This window comes from Dipodomys spectabilis, unplaced genomic scaffold (assembly GCF_019054845.1).
Source record: "Dipodomys spectabilis isolate Male_0828 unplaced genomic scaffold, ASM1905484v1 ptg000140l, whole genome shotgun sequence".
Classification (NCBI taxonomy): domain Eukaryota; kingdom Metazoa; phylum Chordata; class Mammalia; order Rodentia; family Heteromyidae; genus Dipodomys; species Dipodomys spectabilis.
The window spans coordinates 30,759,439-30,777,362 of record NW_024870817.1 but is presented as its reverse complement, the minus strand read 5'-3'; the positions used below and the strand labels follow the sequence as shown (position 1 = coordinate 30,777,362).

The window sequence follows — 17,924 nt, the reverse complement described above, 5'->3', positions numbered from 1 at the left end:
AACCATTATGAAAGGAAAGAAGATGTAGGGAAGATGGCAGAAATCTATCTCCCTGTCTAGAAAGCAATTGGATTAGCAAATCTATCTGGTTTAAAACTCTTAAGGCTACTGAAGACTTACAGCTCTCAGGTAGTAAATTGCTATTTATTTTGGCCATTTTCAGCTTCTACCACAATAGTAGCCACCCATCTCCAGCCTACCTCCATTGTCATGGCAGGGATCTGTATATGTGTTCCCGGAACAACCAGTACAGAACTTGTAAGAGAACTGAACACAAAGGCGCCAGCTCCCCCTATGCTTTGATCACTGTCTCATTTTTATTACACAGATGCAAGCAAAGAGGTGAGCAGCCTTTGTTTTACCTCCCTACCCATTGTGGCAAGCTACTTTTCTTCCAACTAAAGATATTTCTACAGTATTTAAAAACCCAGGACCCTTCCCTTTCTTCATTTTCTCCTTTGGAAGCCAAACATTAAAGATTGAGATATTTTTAGCTGGAAACCAGTGACTCATGCCTCTAATACTAGCTACTCAGGAGGCTGAGATCTGAGGATTGTGGTTCAAAGTAAGCCCAGGCAGAAATCCAATTAGCCAGCAAAAACAAAAAACAGACAAAAGAAAATACCTGAAGTGGAGCTGTGGGTCAAGTGGTAGAGACACAACCTTGAGGGAAAATGCAAATTGCATGATATCCTGAGTTTAAGCCCCGTACTGGCCTTAACATATGTGTGCTTGCACACATACAGCCTATAAAGGAGAAATTAGAATGTGACTGCATGTTCAGGGATGGGTTGAAGGCTCAGAAAGAAATAAGAACTTACATTCCAGCCAGCAATTTATCACTGAGACTACTACCTATATCATATTAACACACAAACACACAGATGCTCACACGGGGGAAAAACGTTTTTCTGTGCTGCACACTATTACATTTACATGTCCTCATATTGCAAGAAGACATCAAAATTTATTCAAAGAAAGAGAAAAGTTTGTGCCTTTTCCAAAGGAAAAAATTTACAGAAACTTGCCCCTGGAAAAGATTTTAATAATTAATGTGCTAAGCAAAGACATTAAAGTAAGTAATATCTACTGATATTTTTAAAGAATTAAAGCAGTATATAAAGAAAATAGAAATAACAATAAAGAGAAAACCTAAAAACCTTAAGAGAAATTCTAGAGCTGAAAAGAAAATTGAAATGAAAAATTCACTAGATAGCTTCAACAGTAAGTTTGAGGAAGTTGAATATATGGCAGTTGAAATTTGTCTCAACAGAAAAAAGTTTGAAGGAAAGAAAGCGCATTCATAGGACATCATCAAATAGGCCAACTTGCACATTTTGAGAGTTCCAGAAAAGAGGATAACAGCTAAAATGAATATTTGAAGAAATAAAGCTTTAAACTAAGAATTCTATGTGTGGCTTTAGAAAAATAGTTCAAATGGTAGAGAGCACTTGCTTATTAGCAAGTACTAGATCCCCCCACCAAAAAAAAAAAAATTGGTGAAACTATCCTTCAAAAGTGTGAGGAAATAAAGAAAACTCAAGAAATACAATGTTACTCATATAAGAAATGCTTCCTTACAAGGTAAAATATAAGCAAACTAGTCACTAACTCAGTTATTTGAAAAAGTAAAGGTCTTAGTCCCAGAAAAGATAAATAATAACAGTTACAGAAGTTAATGACATTGTAATTTTACTTTTCTTTATTTATATAATATATATTTATTGTAAAGATGCTATACAGAGGAGTTACAGTTACATGAGTAAGGTAATGAGTGCATTTCCTGTCGATCATTGTTACCTCCTCCTTTGTTTTTCCCTATCATCCCTTCTCTCCCCACCTCCCCAATTTCTCCCTCCCCCCCCAAGTTGTAAGTAATTGTACTTTGTAAGAGAGTACTACATTTTTCAAAAACAATTATTAGTCTAAAAGCTATTAGTATAACTTTTTATTCACAGTTTCCTGCATATGAGAAATTAAACTAGAATTCTAATTATATTGTTATAACTTTATGATGTTAACCCAAACATCTGTGGTAACCACAAGGAAAATAGCCATAGAAAATATACAGATAGGGGCTGAGAAGGTGGCTCAGTGGTAGAGCGCTTGCCTTGCATGCCTGAGGCCCTGGGTTCGATTCCTCAGCACCACATAAGCAAAAAGAAAAAAGCCGGAAGTGGCGCTGTGGCTCAAGTGGTAGAGCGCTAGCCTTGAGCTGAAGAGCTGAGGGACAGTGCCCAGGCCCCACGACCGGACCCAAAAAAAAAAAAGAAAAGAAAATATACAGATAGGGGCACAAGGTAATCATATGAAAGAAAGTAAAGAAATTCAAACACTACCAAAATTTCTAAACAAAACAACAAAAACCTCAAGTAAGCTTCAAGAAGGATGGTAATTCAGGAAATGTGACAAAAAAAAAATGTAGTAAAGCATAGTGGAAATAGCCAAAATGATAGAAGTCCCTCATTATCACCAGTGTAAGTTACTTCAATTCCACCTTGGTGCCAATGGCTCACACCTATCATCCTAGCTACTCATGGGCTAAAATCCTGAAGATTATGGTTTGAAGCCAACCACAGTCAGGAAAGTATTTCAAGGCTCCATTTCCAAAGTAAAAGTAGAAGGCAGGATTTGAGGTATAGCTTCAGTGGTACAGTGTCGATTAAGTAACCTATCCAAGCAAGCTGAGACCCTGCGTTTAAATCCCTATTACAACACACACAACATATCCCAGCCAAGAAGTCCTTGACCTGATAGAGTCACTGGTGAATTCTACCAAACATTTGAAGAAGAACTAATAACCCCACATTTTCCCAAAACATTGATTAGGATGGAACACCACCTAACTTACTCTACAAGGACATTACAGTATTACTAACAGCAAGCAACGATAAGGAAACTATAATTAATATCTTTATGAACAAAATGATGCAGAAATTCCCAACAAAATACTTGCAAACCAGCCAGGTGCTGGTGGCTCACGCCTGTAATCTAGATGCTCAAGAGACAGATCTGAGGATCGCGATTCAGAGCCAGCCCAGGCAGGAAAGTCCATGGGACTCTCATCTCCCGTAAACTACTAGAAAACCAGAAATGGTGCTGTGGCTCAAGTGATAGTGCACTCGTCTTGAGCTAGCTGAAGAGCTGAGGGGCAGCACCTAGGACCAGAGTTCAAGCCCCATGACAGCCCCCCCAAAAAAGAATTGCAAACCAAATTTGTCTGTATATTTTAAGGATTATATACCACAATCAAGTGAGATACATTCCTGAAGTACAAAGATGGCGTAACATAAATATCAATGAAAAATACCAATTAATAAAAACAGTGCAAAAAAGAAAAAAAAACTTATGGTCATGTCAGTGCAAAAGAGTCCTTTGACAGAGTTTGGCTGATCATTAACAAACTAGGACTAGAAGGAACCTGACTAAAATCCATATATGAAAAGCCTATGATGAACATCACACTTAATGGTGACAGACTAAAGGCTTTCATCTGGTATCAGGATGCCATTTTCACTTTTTATTCAACATAATACTAGACATTTTAGCCAGAGCAACTAGATAAGAAAGTAAAAGGCATCTAACTTGGAAATAAGTAAAATTGCTTGTTCACAGATGATAATGTATAAATAGGGAACTCTTTACATAAACATAAGATTGTAAGTGAATTCAACAAAACAGTAGAAGCAATGTCAACATGCAAAAATCATTTGTATTCCTGTGCATCAGCACTGAATAATCTGAAAAGGAAATTACAAGAATAATTTATAATTGCATCAAAAAAAGAGTAGTTACCAAGACTTGATCAGTGAAAGTGCAAAATTTGCTAAAAGATACAAAGGAAGATTGGACGCTGGTGGCTCATGCCTGTAGTCCTAGCTGTTTAGGAGGGTGAGATCTGAGGATCATGGTTCAAAACCAGCCTGGGCAGGAAAGTCCATAAGACTCTTCCAATTAACTGCCAAGAAAAAAAAGGAAGTGGCGCTGTGGCTCAAGTTCAAGTGGTAGAGCACTAGCCTTGAACAAAAAAAATCTCAGGGACAGCGGCCCAAGCTCTGAGTTCAAGCCCCACAACTGACCAAAAAAAAAAAAAAAGATATGAAGGAAATACAAATAAAAGGAAATGCATATAGAAAATTTAATATTGTTCAACTATCTGTGGTGGTATCTAAAGTGATTTACCTATCAACCTATCTAATTCAGTGCCTATCACATTTCTAGTGTCTTTTTTTTTTCAGAATCAGAAAATTTCTTGCATGTTAGACTCAACATTTAGGAGGCTTAGGCAGGCTACCCTGAGTTACAAAGGGAGACTCTGACTCAACAGTCAAGAGGAAAACTCATCCAAAATTTTAAAAAGCCATCTAAACTTTACGTAGGAATCCCAAAGTACCTCAAATAGCCAAACAAAACAAAACAGAGGGCTGATACTTCCTAATTTTTGAAACTTACAAAACTACAGAAATCAAAACAGTATGAATACTTATCAAAAGACATCTATGTTAGCATTCCCAAGTCCAGTCTTCAGCTCCACCCAGACCTGAGCTCCTCCCTGCCCTAGAGTTCTTGCTATATAACTGTTGACTCCCTCTCTTCCCCTAGACCTACCTGTGCACTTAACTTGCTACTACCCCCAAAGCTACCCACCTGGATAGGGGCAGACACCATATGTTCCCTTACCTAGGGGAAGATATGGCCCCTCTAATAAACCTTAATAATCTTTCTCCTGTGCCTGCTTGCTCTCCTGGGATGGTCATGGTGGGTCCTAACAATCTAGGTCAGTGATATAGACAGCCCAGAAATAAGCGCTTGAATGTATGATCAAAATATTTTGGGGAAGGATGTTAAAAAAACCACTCAATGAGAAAAGACATACTAAAAAAAACAACAACTAGTGTTAGGCAAATGATATCCACATAAGTAGTGTTGGACTCTTTCCTCATACTACATAAAACTATTAATTCAAAAGGGATAGGAGTCAGGTGCTGGTGGCTCTTGCCTGTAATCCTAGCTACACTGGAAGCTGAGATCGGAGAATCATGGTTTGAAGCCAGCCTGGTCAGGAAAGCCTGTGAAACTTATCTCTAATCACAGGAAAAGTGAGAAATAGTGCTGTGTCTCGAGTTGGTAGTATGCTGACTTTGAGCAAAAAGGAAGTCAGGGACAGTGCTCAGGCCTATAATTAAATCTCCAGTACTGGGGAAAAAAAGGGAGGGAGGGATAAAGGACCTAAAGGTAGGTCCAAGCTAACACACCCTTTGGAAGAAAATATGGGGTAAAAGCTTTATAGCATTGAATTTTGGTAATCACTTATTAAATATGACACTGAAATCTTAGACAACAGAAGAATAGACAAATTGATTTAACTTAAAATTTAAAGCCTCTGCATTACTCTATCACCATAGCAGAAAAGGAATATCTTACACAGAATTGAGAGAAAATATTTGCAAACTTAGGTAAAGAAACTTCACATCATTTTTCTAATCATTTTTCTTAAGTGCTGTTGGTGGGATTGTGAAATAGTATAGCCAAGGGTAGAAAGCAATATGGAAATTCCAAAAAATTTTTAATAGAAGTTGGGTGCCCGTGGCTCATGCAGTAATCCCAGTTACTCAGAAGGCTGAGATCTGAGGATTGCGGTTCAAAGCCAGCCCAGGCAAGGAAAATTCATGAGACTCTTAATCTCCAATAAACCACTCAGAAACCGGAAGTGGCTCAAGTGGTAGCCTTGAGCTGAAGATGAAGAGCTGAGGGACAGTGCCCAGGCCCAGAGTTCAAGCCCCACGACTGACAAAAAAAATAAAATAAAATAGAATTATTATATCATCCTGCAATCCTTTTCTGGATATAAATCCTAAAGAATCATGAGTATTTTTGGAAATATTTGTAGCAGCTTTTTCTTTTTTTGCCAGTCCTGGACTTGAACTCATATCCTGGCACTATTCTTGAACTTCTTTTGATCAGGGCTCACACTCTACCATTTGAGCCACAGTGCCACTTCTGGCTTTTTCTGTTTATGTGGTTCTGAGGAATTGAACCCAGGGCTTCATGCATGCTAGGCAAGCACTCTACCCACTAAGCCACATTCCCAGCCTATAGCAGAATTTTCAGTCATTAAAATATAGCAACCCAAGTGTTTATCAGTGGATGAATTCAATAAGACAAAACCTGTGCGTGTGTAATGGAGTACTATTTAGCTTTCAAAGGAAAGAAAATCTACAGTAGACTAAACAGTACATATATATATATATATATATATATACATTTATTGTCATAAATATATCTGTTATATGTGAACATATTTATTGTCATATATAATACACACACTTGTCTTTGCTGTGATTTCTAACTGGCTAAATTGATATATAAAGTACCCATTTAAAATTACTCAACTATTCTCCCTCTTTTTAAAAAAAAAGCATATACTGAAATTTTGATTGGAGAAACATCTGTGTCATATTTTTCTTTGTTCACATTCTTCTGTATGGTTCATGGAATTTTTTTTTTTTTTTGTCATGGGGCTTGAACTCTGGGTTTGGGCACTGTCCCTGAGCTCTTCAGCTCAAGGTGAGCGCTCTACCACTTGAACCACAGCACCACTTCGTTTTCTAGTGGTTTATTGGAGATAAGAGTCTCATGGACTTTCCTGCCCAGGCTGGCTTTGAACTATGATCCTCAGATCTCAGCCTCCTGAGTAGCTAGGGTTACGGGCATGTGCCACGGGCCCTCGACTTGGTTCATAGATTTTTATATTCTACTGTATTTGTTGTAGTACTGGGAATCACAACTAGGACCTTGCATGCTAGACAAGAGTTCTTCAATTAAGGTATACCCTTATTCCATCACAATTCACTTTTCTATAAGACCTCCTATAGTTTCTCCCTATGTAGCCAAAGCTGACCTCAAACTCTGTAGATCCTTTTGTCTCAGCCTCCCAAATTCTAAGATCATAAGTGTGTACAATCAGACACAGTTAAATACTTAGCTATTTGTCCAGCTGTCCTCTCAAAACAAAACACAAAAGAGATTCCTCATCTCTTAATACTTGCTTCTAAAATTAAGATGGAAAAAATCAGACTTCCCTTATAACTTTATCTGATTCATTTAGTTGTTTCTTAAACCCATTTTATTGTCACTAAGACTAAAGACAGTCATTCTAGATTGCCTCAAAAGAGAGGATCAAAAGTATATGAGATGCAGTTTCAGAGTGTCAGAGTAGATACATAGTCACCTTTTATCATAGATTCTTTTTTGGGGGGGGCCTTGAACTCAGAGCCTGGGTTCTGTCCCTGAGCTTTTGTGCTAAGGCTAGTGCTCTACCACTGGAGCCACAGCTCCACTTCCTGCTTTTTTTGTTAGTTGAGATTGGTCTAATGGACTTTGTTATGCTGTTTTTTCTGCTATAGCTATCTCCTTTAAGAGCATTCTGTAATTATTTTAAAACCTACAACAGTTTCAATATTGAAAAATTTCGATATTGAACATGAAAAATGCAGCATATTACATTTTAAATTGCAATCCTCTTGATTACATTGCTTGCTTAGATAGATAATCTTCCCATATTGCTTTTAAATAGTAATATTGAAGGTAGATGTATTTTGATGTTCACCAATGCAGTATACTGATTTCCTAATGGGTTTTAGAATTCTAATTTCAGCAAAGTTCTCCATTGTTATTATCTTAATGTCTCTGTCTTGCATTTTCTTTCTTCCTGTCCTTGAATTGGAGACACAGTCTCCATTCCTGCCTTTGGGCAGGCAAAGGAAGAAAGGGGAACCATGCCACTAATAATAATAACTGGGTAACATTTGACACTATGAGGAAGTTACTTAATTTCTTTGCTTTGCTACTTGTAATAGATTGGTTTTAAGAAAAAAAGAATTTCTCAACAAAGAAGTGATATTAAAATTTTTTGTTTTTAAAGAAAAAAATTCTCTATAAACAAGTGGTATTAAAAATTTTAAGACTTTTTTTTTCTGTATTTCATATAACTTCTTTTAGGGTATAGATGGACTGATGAATTGCCTGTGTAGAACAGTAATATTTATCTCCCATACAATCAAGCTATTAAATTCAGATATGACTTTAAGGGAGTTTTCAAATTTTAGTCATTTGACTACTTTATTTAACTCTTACCTTTGAGCTAGATTGTTTAGTATGCTTAAATATTTTCAAAAGTCAAGGTACAAGATAAAAATATATGGAAAGCAATTAGTACAGAGGTTTCTGTTTGTACTTTGACCAATAGTAACCTTTTCATCGGCTTTTAAGCATACCATTTGAAAAATGCTGCTGACTCCCTCTAGTGGCCAAAAGATTTTTAAAAATAGAAGTATGTTAATATAAAAAAGATTTTTGTCTCATTACTGTGGTATTTACAAGTAAACTTTGTTCTAAGTAGGATGCTTCAATGTGTGTTACACTGAACCAAAGGACATTTTTTGTCTGTGCAAACATGTTCAGCAACACTGCTTACTTCCATTGATAAGTTGTGGAAAGAGCTCTTTTGCAAAACAGTTCATTGAAGATATTTTGAAAGAGGAAAATGCCCCTGTGGTAATTGTATTTGAATTCATTTATTTTGGGTAGAATTTAAGTGTTTAAACACACTCATTGGTGATTAGATCTTGTGAATGAGTTCACTGTCTTTCATGTGGAAAAGAGGGAATAAGAAAAAGTTCAACATGCCTTTGAAGTGTTCACTCCAAAATCATAACTAGAAATTTTTGAAAGCATGTTTTGAGTTTTACTTGCTGGAACTTCTATGAGTTAGAAACTTTTTCTGCCAAGAGCCCTGTGGATATTTGTAACATTACTCTAAAGCCATACAATAGTGTCGATATAGGCAGTGAATGAGAACATTTGTCTATTCCATCATGCACTAAATGATTCCATAGGCCTTACATTCCAGGTGCTTCCCTGTGACAATCCTCCCTTTGGACTGAATCAGAAAACATATCTTGGGGGATTAGCTGTGTAGCTAAACGGCAGATGTAGTAGTCTCTGGTTTTAATTTATAGCCACACATACCAACTGATAAGTTTAAGTATTGTTACTTGACATTTTGTGCTATCTTAACATTGTCACTTTTCTAAATAATTTGGCAATGTCTTTTTTAGAAATTTGACCCTTAAGAGAAAGTATTTTTTAATATTTTTTGATGATAGATTTGACTTTTTGATTGAAATCCAATTTAGAGTGGTATTATATATCAGGGCAATTTGAGCTATTCCTTTCATGTATGAGACTGCTGTTTCATTTTTGTTATGTGCTGCTGTTTAATTTTTATTATGTTACTGTAATAATGGTGAATCTTCATTGAATACTAAAAAATTGATATTAAGAAATATGCTGTTTCCTTTTTCCTTACATTGATTTCTGTAATTTAAGATGGAATTTGTTTAAATGAAACTTTATTAGAGTTAGAAACACTATTCATAATGAGCATATATTTATTGTATATTATCTTAACATATATTGCATCAGTGTTATTCTAGATGGACACTTTTGTTTTTTCATGTTTTAAGAACGTATTACCTGTTTTGAAATAGTGGAACTTGAAGAAATAGAAGAGGATAAAAGAAGTTGTAATAAAGAAATCTTTTAATGTTTGCATTTTACTCTAAGACCTTTAAAAAGATCAGTAGTTTTGACTTGCTTTGTTTAGGGTTGTTGATATATTGAGAAAAGAGATTTATTCGAATTCAGATTTAAAACTGTTGACATTTTAAGCCTGGAATTGGTGGCTCACATCTGTAATTCTAGCTACTCGGGAGGTTGAGATCTGACTATTGAGATTCCAAGCCAGCCAGTAAGGAAAGTCCCTGAGACTCTTATTTCTAATTAACCACCAAAAACCCAGAGGTGGTATGGTGGCTAAAAGTGGTAGAGCAAAGCCTTGAGCAAAAGAGCTCAGGGACTGTACCTGGCCCCAATTTCAAGTCCTAACTAAAACGAACAAACAAACTTGTAGACATTTAAACAACAAATGTTGGGGAAAATACTAAGATAGGAAGGAACCCTTAAATATTGCTCATATAAGTGTAAACTTTACAGCTACTGTAGAAATCAGTATGGAAATTCTGCATGATCCTATTATACTATTCCTAGGAATAAAAGGCAGAATAAAATAGAGATATGTGCATATCTGTGTTTGTTATAACAAAAATTTGTGATCACCAAGTTTATAGAATCAGCTTAAATGTGCAACAACTGAATAATAGATAAAGAAATTGTGGTGTGTATATATATGTATATATATATATATATATATATAGTGGAGTATTATTTAGCTATAAAGAAGAATGAGATTATGGTTGCAAGGAAAACTAGATCTGTCATATGCACAATCTACTAGAAACAAACAAAAAGACATGAACATACGGAGGATCAGCAGGAAAGGAGAATGAGAGAGAGTGATGGGAGGTAAACATGATTGAAGCATACTGTGTGTGTATGTTTTATTCATATATATGTAAATATATATACACACATATATATGAAAAACCCATTTTGTAACATATATTAATTTTTAAAGATCATTGGCTTTATTTATTTAGTTGCTGATCTTGGAGCTTGAACTCAGGTCCTAGGTGCTATCTGAACTTTTTTTTCCCCCTCAAGGCTAGTGCTCTAACCTCCAGGAACCACAGCTCCACTTCTGGCTTTTTGGTGATTTTTTTTTAGAGATAAGAGTCTCACAGACTTGGAAGCTCTAGGCGGGATTCAAACCATGATCCTCAGATCTCAGTCTCTGGAAAAACTAGGATTACAGACATGAGCTACCAGTTCAGATTGCCAAAAAAAATTTAAGGAAATATTCAGAATCTTTAATATTATAAAATTCAAACTAAATTATAGTGAGTTAGATTTAAGTGGACAATTCAGATTAATTTCTGTTTATAAAAGAATCATGTAAGTATCTGAGCTATTTGAGTAATTTCTTGAAATTCTTTAATTTTCTTTCTGATACAGAATTTTATGGGAGTTTTGTTTTGCTTTTTGCAGGTCCTGAGGCTCAAACTCGGGGCCTGCATGCTGTCCCTGAACTTTGTGCAAGGCTAGTGCTCTATACTCTACCACTTGAGCTCCACTTCTGGCCTTTGGGTTTGTTTTTTGTTTTTGTTTGTTTGGGTTTTTTTTTTTTTTTTTTTTTTGTAGTTAATTGAAGATAAGAGTCTCACTTTCCTGCTCTGGCTGGCTTTGAATCATGATCCTTAGATCTCAGCTTCCTGAGTAGCTAGGATTACAAGCATGAGCACCAGCATCTGGCATAGTAACTAATTTTTTTTAATTAATAATATCTGTTTATATATTTTTCTGCAGGCCCTGGGGCTTGAACTTTGGGCCTAGGCACTATCCCTTAGCTTTTTACTCAAGGCTAGTACTCTGCCTCTTGAGCCACAGAGCCGCTTCCAGCTTTTTCTGTGTAGTTTATTGGAGATAAGAGTCTCATGACTTTCCTGCCTGGACTGGCTTCAGGCCATAATCCTGTGGTCTCAGCCTCCTGAGTAGTTAAGATTACCAGCATGAGCCATCAGCACTTGGCTAAATTTTGTTAATAAAAAAATCAAGTGTGTCTTGCCATATATAATACAGTGAGAAGATGTTAGCTATGGCCCATAGAAGCATTTTGTGACAGAAAATGTATACTGCCATCAATCTTTTCTATAATTTTGAGCAAGCTATTTAAATGGTTTATACTTGTTTATAATGGAGATAATATTAGCATTTGGCTGGTTTTTCTTTATTTTAAAAATTGTAAGATTTACCTTTTTAACCATTTTTAAATATTTCAAATACTTTTTAACCATTTTCAAATATTTCAAATATTTTCAAATATTCTGTACCATTAAGAATATTAATGTTGCTGTTCAGCCATCATCAATTACGCTGTCTTCAGAACTTTTTCATCTTCCCCCAGCTTAAACTCTATACCCACTAAATAGTCTATTCTTCCTCCCTAGCCTCTGGTAACCACCATTCTACTCTCTGTCTCTGCATGTAACTATATTAGGTCATTTTCCTACTATTAAACACTCGTTTAGCCTACTAGCCCAAAATGTTGGAAGTACTGAATACATTTTTAATTTAAGTGACAGTTATTGAAAGACATTACTGATTAGTGGATTGACTTTTTTATGTGAATTCAAATTTCTAAGAGTTGTTTATACCAACCTTGTTGATTTGTTTTCTCTTAAGGATTTGTATTTACATTTTTTCATGTAGATTTTATTCTATTTTTAGACTGAATCAGGATATGGATCAGAATCCAGCTTGCGTCGACATGGTTCAATGGTGTCCCTGGTATCTGGAGCAAGTGGCTATTCTGCTACATCCACATCTTCATTTAAGGTTTGTGATTATGAATGCTTATGTTAAGGCAACATTATTTGAACTTAGTATTGGATATTATGAGCATAACTTGATAGGTTTCTGAAATAACTTTTCTATAATTCAGTTTATTTGATATTATTATAGAGTAGTTTTTAAAATCACAACTATACAAATACAAAATGCTGGGTGTTGATGGCTCATGCCTGTAATCCTAACTACTTAGGGAGCTAAGATCTGAGGATCACAGTTTCAAGCCAGCTCAGGCAGGAAAGTCTGTAAGACCCTTATCTCAAGTTAACCACCTAAAATCCGGAAAGGAACCTGTGGCTCAAAGAGTGCTATAGCCTTTAGCACAAAAGCTCAAGGACAGCGCCCAGGCACGTGTGCACCCACACACCTACACCCACCTCCACACACATATCAGAGATTTTATTTCATTCATTAGTTCAAGCAGAATATGAATTATACTGAAATGAATCTGCCAATACAAACTGACTGATATCCACAGGTAAATGTCTATGTGCAGGACAAAGTCATTTGTATCTCTGTGGACAAAAATTACTTATCAGCTGGGCATGATGGCTTACACTTGTAGTCCTAGCTACACAGGGTATAGAGATCGGAAGGAAGATGGTTTAAGGCTAGCTGAAGAAAAATGTTAACAAGAGACCACCATCTTAAGCATCCTAAAAATACACTAAGCAGTGGCACATGAATGTTATTCAAGCCAGGCAGAAAGCATAAATAGAATTGTAATCCAGACTTGACCCTATTGAAAAAACAACTAAAGCAAAAAGGCTTGGAGGTATGGTTTAATTTGGTAGAGCACCTACCTAACAAGCACAAGGCCATGAGTTCACACTTACTTCCACAAGGAAACAAACAAAAAAAGCAAAAAAAAAAAAAAACCACCATACAGGCCAAGTTTAATAATGGTACACACCTATAATTCCAGTATTCAGGAGCCTGAAGCAGGAGCATCACAATTTGGAGACCAATCAACGCTACATAGCAATCTTATTCTCAATAAAGAAGACAAGAATAACATGTATTATTTAGTTTTCTACTAAATGAGTTGTAAAATAGTTCAAATATAATAAATGAAGTAAAAAACTTTTATGTGAGATACGATCTTCCCTTCTGGGCTCTCATGTTCACCAATACTTTGAAAGTGTACCCAATAATAGATTTGCTCATTTCAAAGTCTGGCATAGTTTTTCCTCACAAATCCTTCTGCTTTGAAAATGTTAACATTATGTTAGCTGATTATCAGACATTATTTCTTATTTCCTATAGGTTTATCAATTTCAAGGCACTAGATTAAGTCAGTTTCAAGCCTCTTCCTAGGAGTATTGCTGTGAACTTGACAGCTCTAATTCTCATTCCCTCAGTGATAAGGTAGCAACCTTAAAGGGTGATGAAATAATATAGAACCAAATAAAAAGTCCAGTTTTATTTCACTTGGATTATATATCCTCTGCCTTTTTATATTTTGCAGAAAGGCCACAGTTTACGTGAAAAACTGGCTGAAATGGAAACTTTTAGAGACATCCTATGTAGACAAGTCGATACTCTCCAGAAGTACTTTGATGCCTGTGCTGATGCTGTCTCCAAGGATGAACTTCAAAGAGATAAAGGTTAATCAGGCTATTGCCAGTATTTTTACTTAGAGAATGAATGATTTAAAGCCTCTTGATTTTATGGGTAATTTCTTTATGTAATAAAGGAAATAATAATCTCTGTACTGTGAACTGCCAGATTTAAGTATTCATATAACTTGAGTACTTTTTTTTTTCTTAAATGCCTACAGTACTGGGGCTTGAACTCAAGGCCTGAGCACTGTCCATTAACTTTTTCTACTCAAAGCTGGTTCTGTACCACTTAAGCCCAGCTTCACTTCTGTGTATATGTGTGTAGATACACGTGTGTATGTGTGTGTGTGTGTGTGTGTGACCATGCATGCACATGTGTGTGTATTTAATGGGATATAAGATTCTCATGAACTTTCTTGATGGTGCTTGCTTCAGACAGCTAAATTGTGATCCTCAGATCTCAGCCTCCCTGGTGTCCTGTGACTTGAGTACTTCAGTAATACACATTAATTCATTTTTCATCATTCATACCAAGGCCATTGGGCACTTTGAAATTATATTGTTTGTTTTGTTATCTTGATAATACAGAGCATTTCACATTATTATGTCTTACAGATTTATCCCTTGATGAGTAGTAAAGGAAATAAGTATATTTATTAAACCTTTCAGATCTGGAATCATTTGATCTCTTTCTCCTTGTTGTCTCATCTCTCATCCTTTTTTTTTTTTTTTAAGAAAATTACTAATAATTCTATTTTATTTATTTATTTTTTGGGTCCAGTCGTAGGGCCTGAACTCTGGGCCTGGGCACTGTCCCTCAGCTCTTCAGCTCAAGACTAGCGCTCTACCACTTGAGCCACAGCGCCACTTCCGGCTTTTTCTTTTTTGCTTATGTGGTGCTGAGGAATCGAACCCAGGGCCTCAGGCATGCAAGGCAGGCGCTCTACCACTGGGCCACCTTCTCAGCCCATTACTAATAATTCTGCAAATCACTTTCTATTTTCTATTCCTCTCACTAGGAAATATCCCTCATAAACAATGATTGAAAACCATTTATAATTTTTGAGTAAATAGAATTCAGCACAATATAAAGGAAGACTTCCCATCATCAAGTGTGTTTTGTGTATTTACCTCCACAATAGAAAACCAGTGAGTTCAACAGCAAGCCTAGACTGTTATCTTCCTATTTGTGCTTTCTGAGATAGCAGGTGTATGCCATTGCATGGGCCATTGTGCCTTGTAGCTTGGGATCACAAACTTACATTACCAGTCCCAGCTATTGATTGAGATACAATTTAATGAGCTTTTGTGCCTTTGCATGCCTTGAACCTTAATACCTGATCTTTACTCCCCAGATAGCTGGGATTATAGACTTTAGCCACCATACCCAATAGCTTACTGAGTTTTTATTTTTAAGAAAAAGGATAAGGTTTTTACTTACCTTTTAACTAGATTAATTTCCCTTTTACTTTCCCGTTGTTACTGCTCAAAATAGTACTGATATCAGCATAATGTTTTTCAATTATTCTCTTGACTGGGAAGGCAGAAAAAAATCATAGTAGTGTTACCTACTAGCATTGAATTCATTCTTAATATAAGTAGGTTGCTTGATAATAGTTTTATTTCTTGGTATTACAAAATACCTTTAATATCAATTTATATCCCCCCCCTTTTTTGGGGGGGAGTGGGTTAATTATGGGTCTTGAAGTCAGGGTCCGGGTCCTATCCCTGAGCTTTTGTGTTCAAGATTAGTACTGTACCACTTTGTGCCACAGCTCCACTTCTGGATTGGAGATCAGAATCTTACAGACTTTTCCTACCCAGGCTGATTTTAAACTATAGACCTCATATCTCAGCTTCCTGAGTAGGCATGAGCCACTAGCACCTGGCTCTCTCATCTTTTGTAACTTGTCTATTTTTGTTCCCCTTTTCTGCCTTATTTTGAATTCAGGTGTATAATTGTATCTCTTTTATTGACTCTTATACCTGTTTGTTATTCCCATAGCTATTCAGGGTTTATAGTTTGCGTATTTAACTTACCACAATCTACCATCAAAGTAATATAACATTTCATTTATAGCATGAGAAACTGGCCTTCCAGGTTTGACTAAGTGGTATTATGCTTGTCTTGAACAATGTAGGCCCTGAGTTCATTCCCTAGGACTTTCAAAAAAAAACTAAAAGTATTATAAACTTCCAGGAATGTAATTCTGTTTTCCCTACTAAGTCAACCCTACTACTGAAGCCTATTGAATATGTAGTTCCTTATGAATTACTAAGTTTTCAGTCTGTACTTTAGGAACAGTATTTTCTCCTGCTCCCAGAGGTAAGCTTTGTTTACTGTTCTCTGCAATCTTTTCTGAAGGTTCTTTTCCTAGCATTTGTAATTCCCGCATTTGCAGGTACTCTCAGTACTTCCTAAATAATTAGAAGAGACCTGCTGATCTCCAGTGTTCTCTTTCTGTATAACTCTCACCTCTCTAGTGTTCTTCTGAAATCGAATTGCCTTCTCTAGTCTCTCTGCCTTTCCTCATTTCAGAGGTCTACTAGGCTCTTTCTAAATTCCTTGTCTTTACTGTACTTCTCCTAGAAACTCCCCAAGACAAGTAGCTGAAACAATAAGGAAAGTCCTATCATTTGTTTCCCAACTCTAAAGGATATCCATTATTTCATATATTTTGTCCGGGGGTGGGGGGGGTGGGGGCTGTACCAGGGTTTGAACTTGGGTGTTATACTTACTAGTCAGATGTACTACCACTTGAATCAGATACCTATCCATTCAGGATAGAAAGTTACTTTGTCTGTTTTCTTATATCCATTCAGGATAGAAAGTTACTTAATTTAGATAAAGTTAAGAAAACTTGAAGTTCTTTGGCTTTTGTTTTTGTTTTTTGGCCAGTACCCAGATATTGAAGGCCTCACAGTTGCTCAGCTTGCTTATTATTCACCTAGCTCTCTATCACTTAAGCCAGGCTTCTAACCTCCAGTCTAGCTTTTCAGTTGTTACTTCTTTATTTAAAAAATTAGTGTTGCAAGATTTCATTGTTACAGTTCCATAAACATTTGTAATATATTTCAGTGAATTTCCATTTATATTTCCAGTAAATTTATACAAGTTAGAGTTTATTACTCAGTTGAACAAAAAAGAGTGATTTGCTTCTCCTTTGTTCATTCTAATATTATTTAGTGGTGGAAGATGATGAAGATGACTTTCCAACAACACGCTCTGATGGAGACTTCTTGCCCAGTACCAATGGTAATAAAGAAAAGTGTAAGTAAATACTTTCTGAAGTTATAACTGTATAACAAAGAATAGTTCCTAATTTAATAACTTTTTTAAACAGTAGCATTCCTGGAATCCAAGTTAAAATATTTTCCAAGAAAAGTTATGTCAGTAAAATACACTTTATTGTATGATAGGCCACATACAGTAACAAATTTCTAAATTTTAGACATTTCCTAACTATTGATAACATTAGTGCCTAGTATTGAAGAAGCTTTTTCTTTGGTTGGAACTTTACATCAGTCTTTCTTACTTTCTTAGAGTATTTCTAATTATTTCTTCAAAATATTTTTTTTTCACTGGTAAACTGGTTTTGAAAAGTATTTAATGAGTGTTACTCAAGGAAAGTTGTTGAAATGTCTCTGATTTCACAGCATAATTGTTCACAGATCACATAGTGGCATGATTTATTTTATATAGTGACATGTTGCTACACTGTGGTGTTGAGGAGGAATTCAGTATTATTCATTACTGCGAAGCAAATTCAGCATTTTTGACGTATTTCTTAGAAAAACCTAGAATGGATTTTTTTTTTAATTTAAGACAAAAAATTCCTTTGTGAAAAATACTAATCTAATTTATGCTTAATTTTACTGAGATCATACAAGTATATGAACTAACATCTGTAACAACATAAATTGTTTGAAACTACTTAATCCATGAAAATAATTTGTTTTAGAGTTCATATTAGAATATTACATTATTGATGCTAC

At 35.7% G+C, this 17,924-nt stretch overlaps 1 protein-coding gene across 2 annotated transcripts in view; it reads left to right on the top strand.

Moving 5' to 3' along the window:
• Cert1 (ceramide transporter 1) overlaps positions 1 to 17,924 on the top strand; it is a 95,373-nt gene that overhangs the window by 45,516 nt on the left and 31,933 nt on the right. For both annotated transcript variants that reach the window (XM_042691121.1, XM_042691119.1), the window contains exons 4-6: positions 12,247 to 12,354; positions 13,835 to 13,973; positions 17,116 to 17,199. In XM_042691121.1, coding sequence (XP_042547055.1) covers positions 12,247 to 12,354; positions 13,835 to 13,973; positions 17,116 to 17,199 — 331 coding nt within the window. The remainder of the gene's footprint in view (positions 1 to 12,246; positions 12,355 to 13,834; positions 13,974 to 17,115; positions 17,200 to 17,924) is intronic.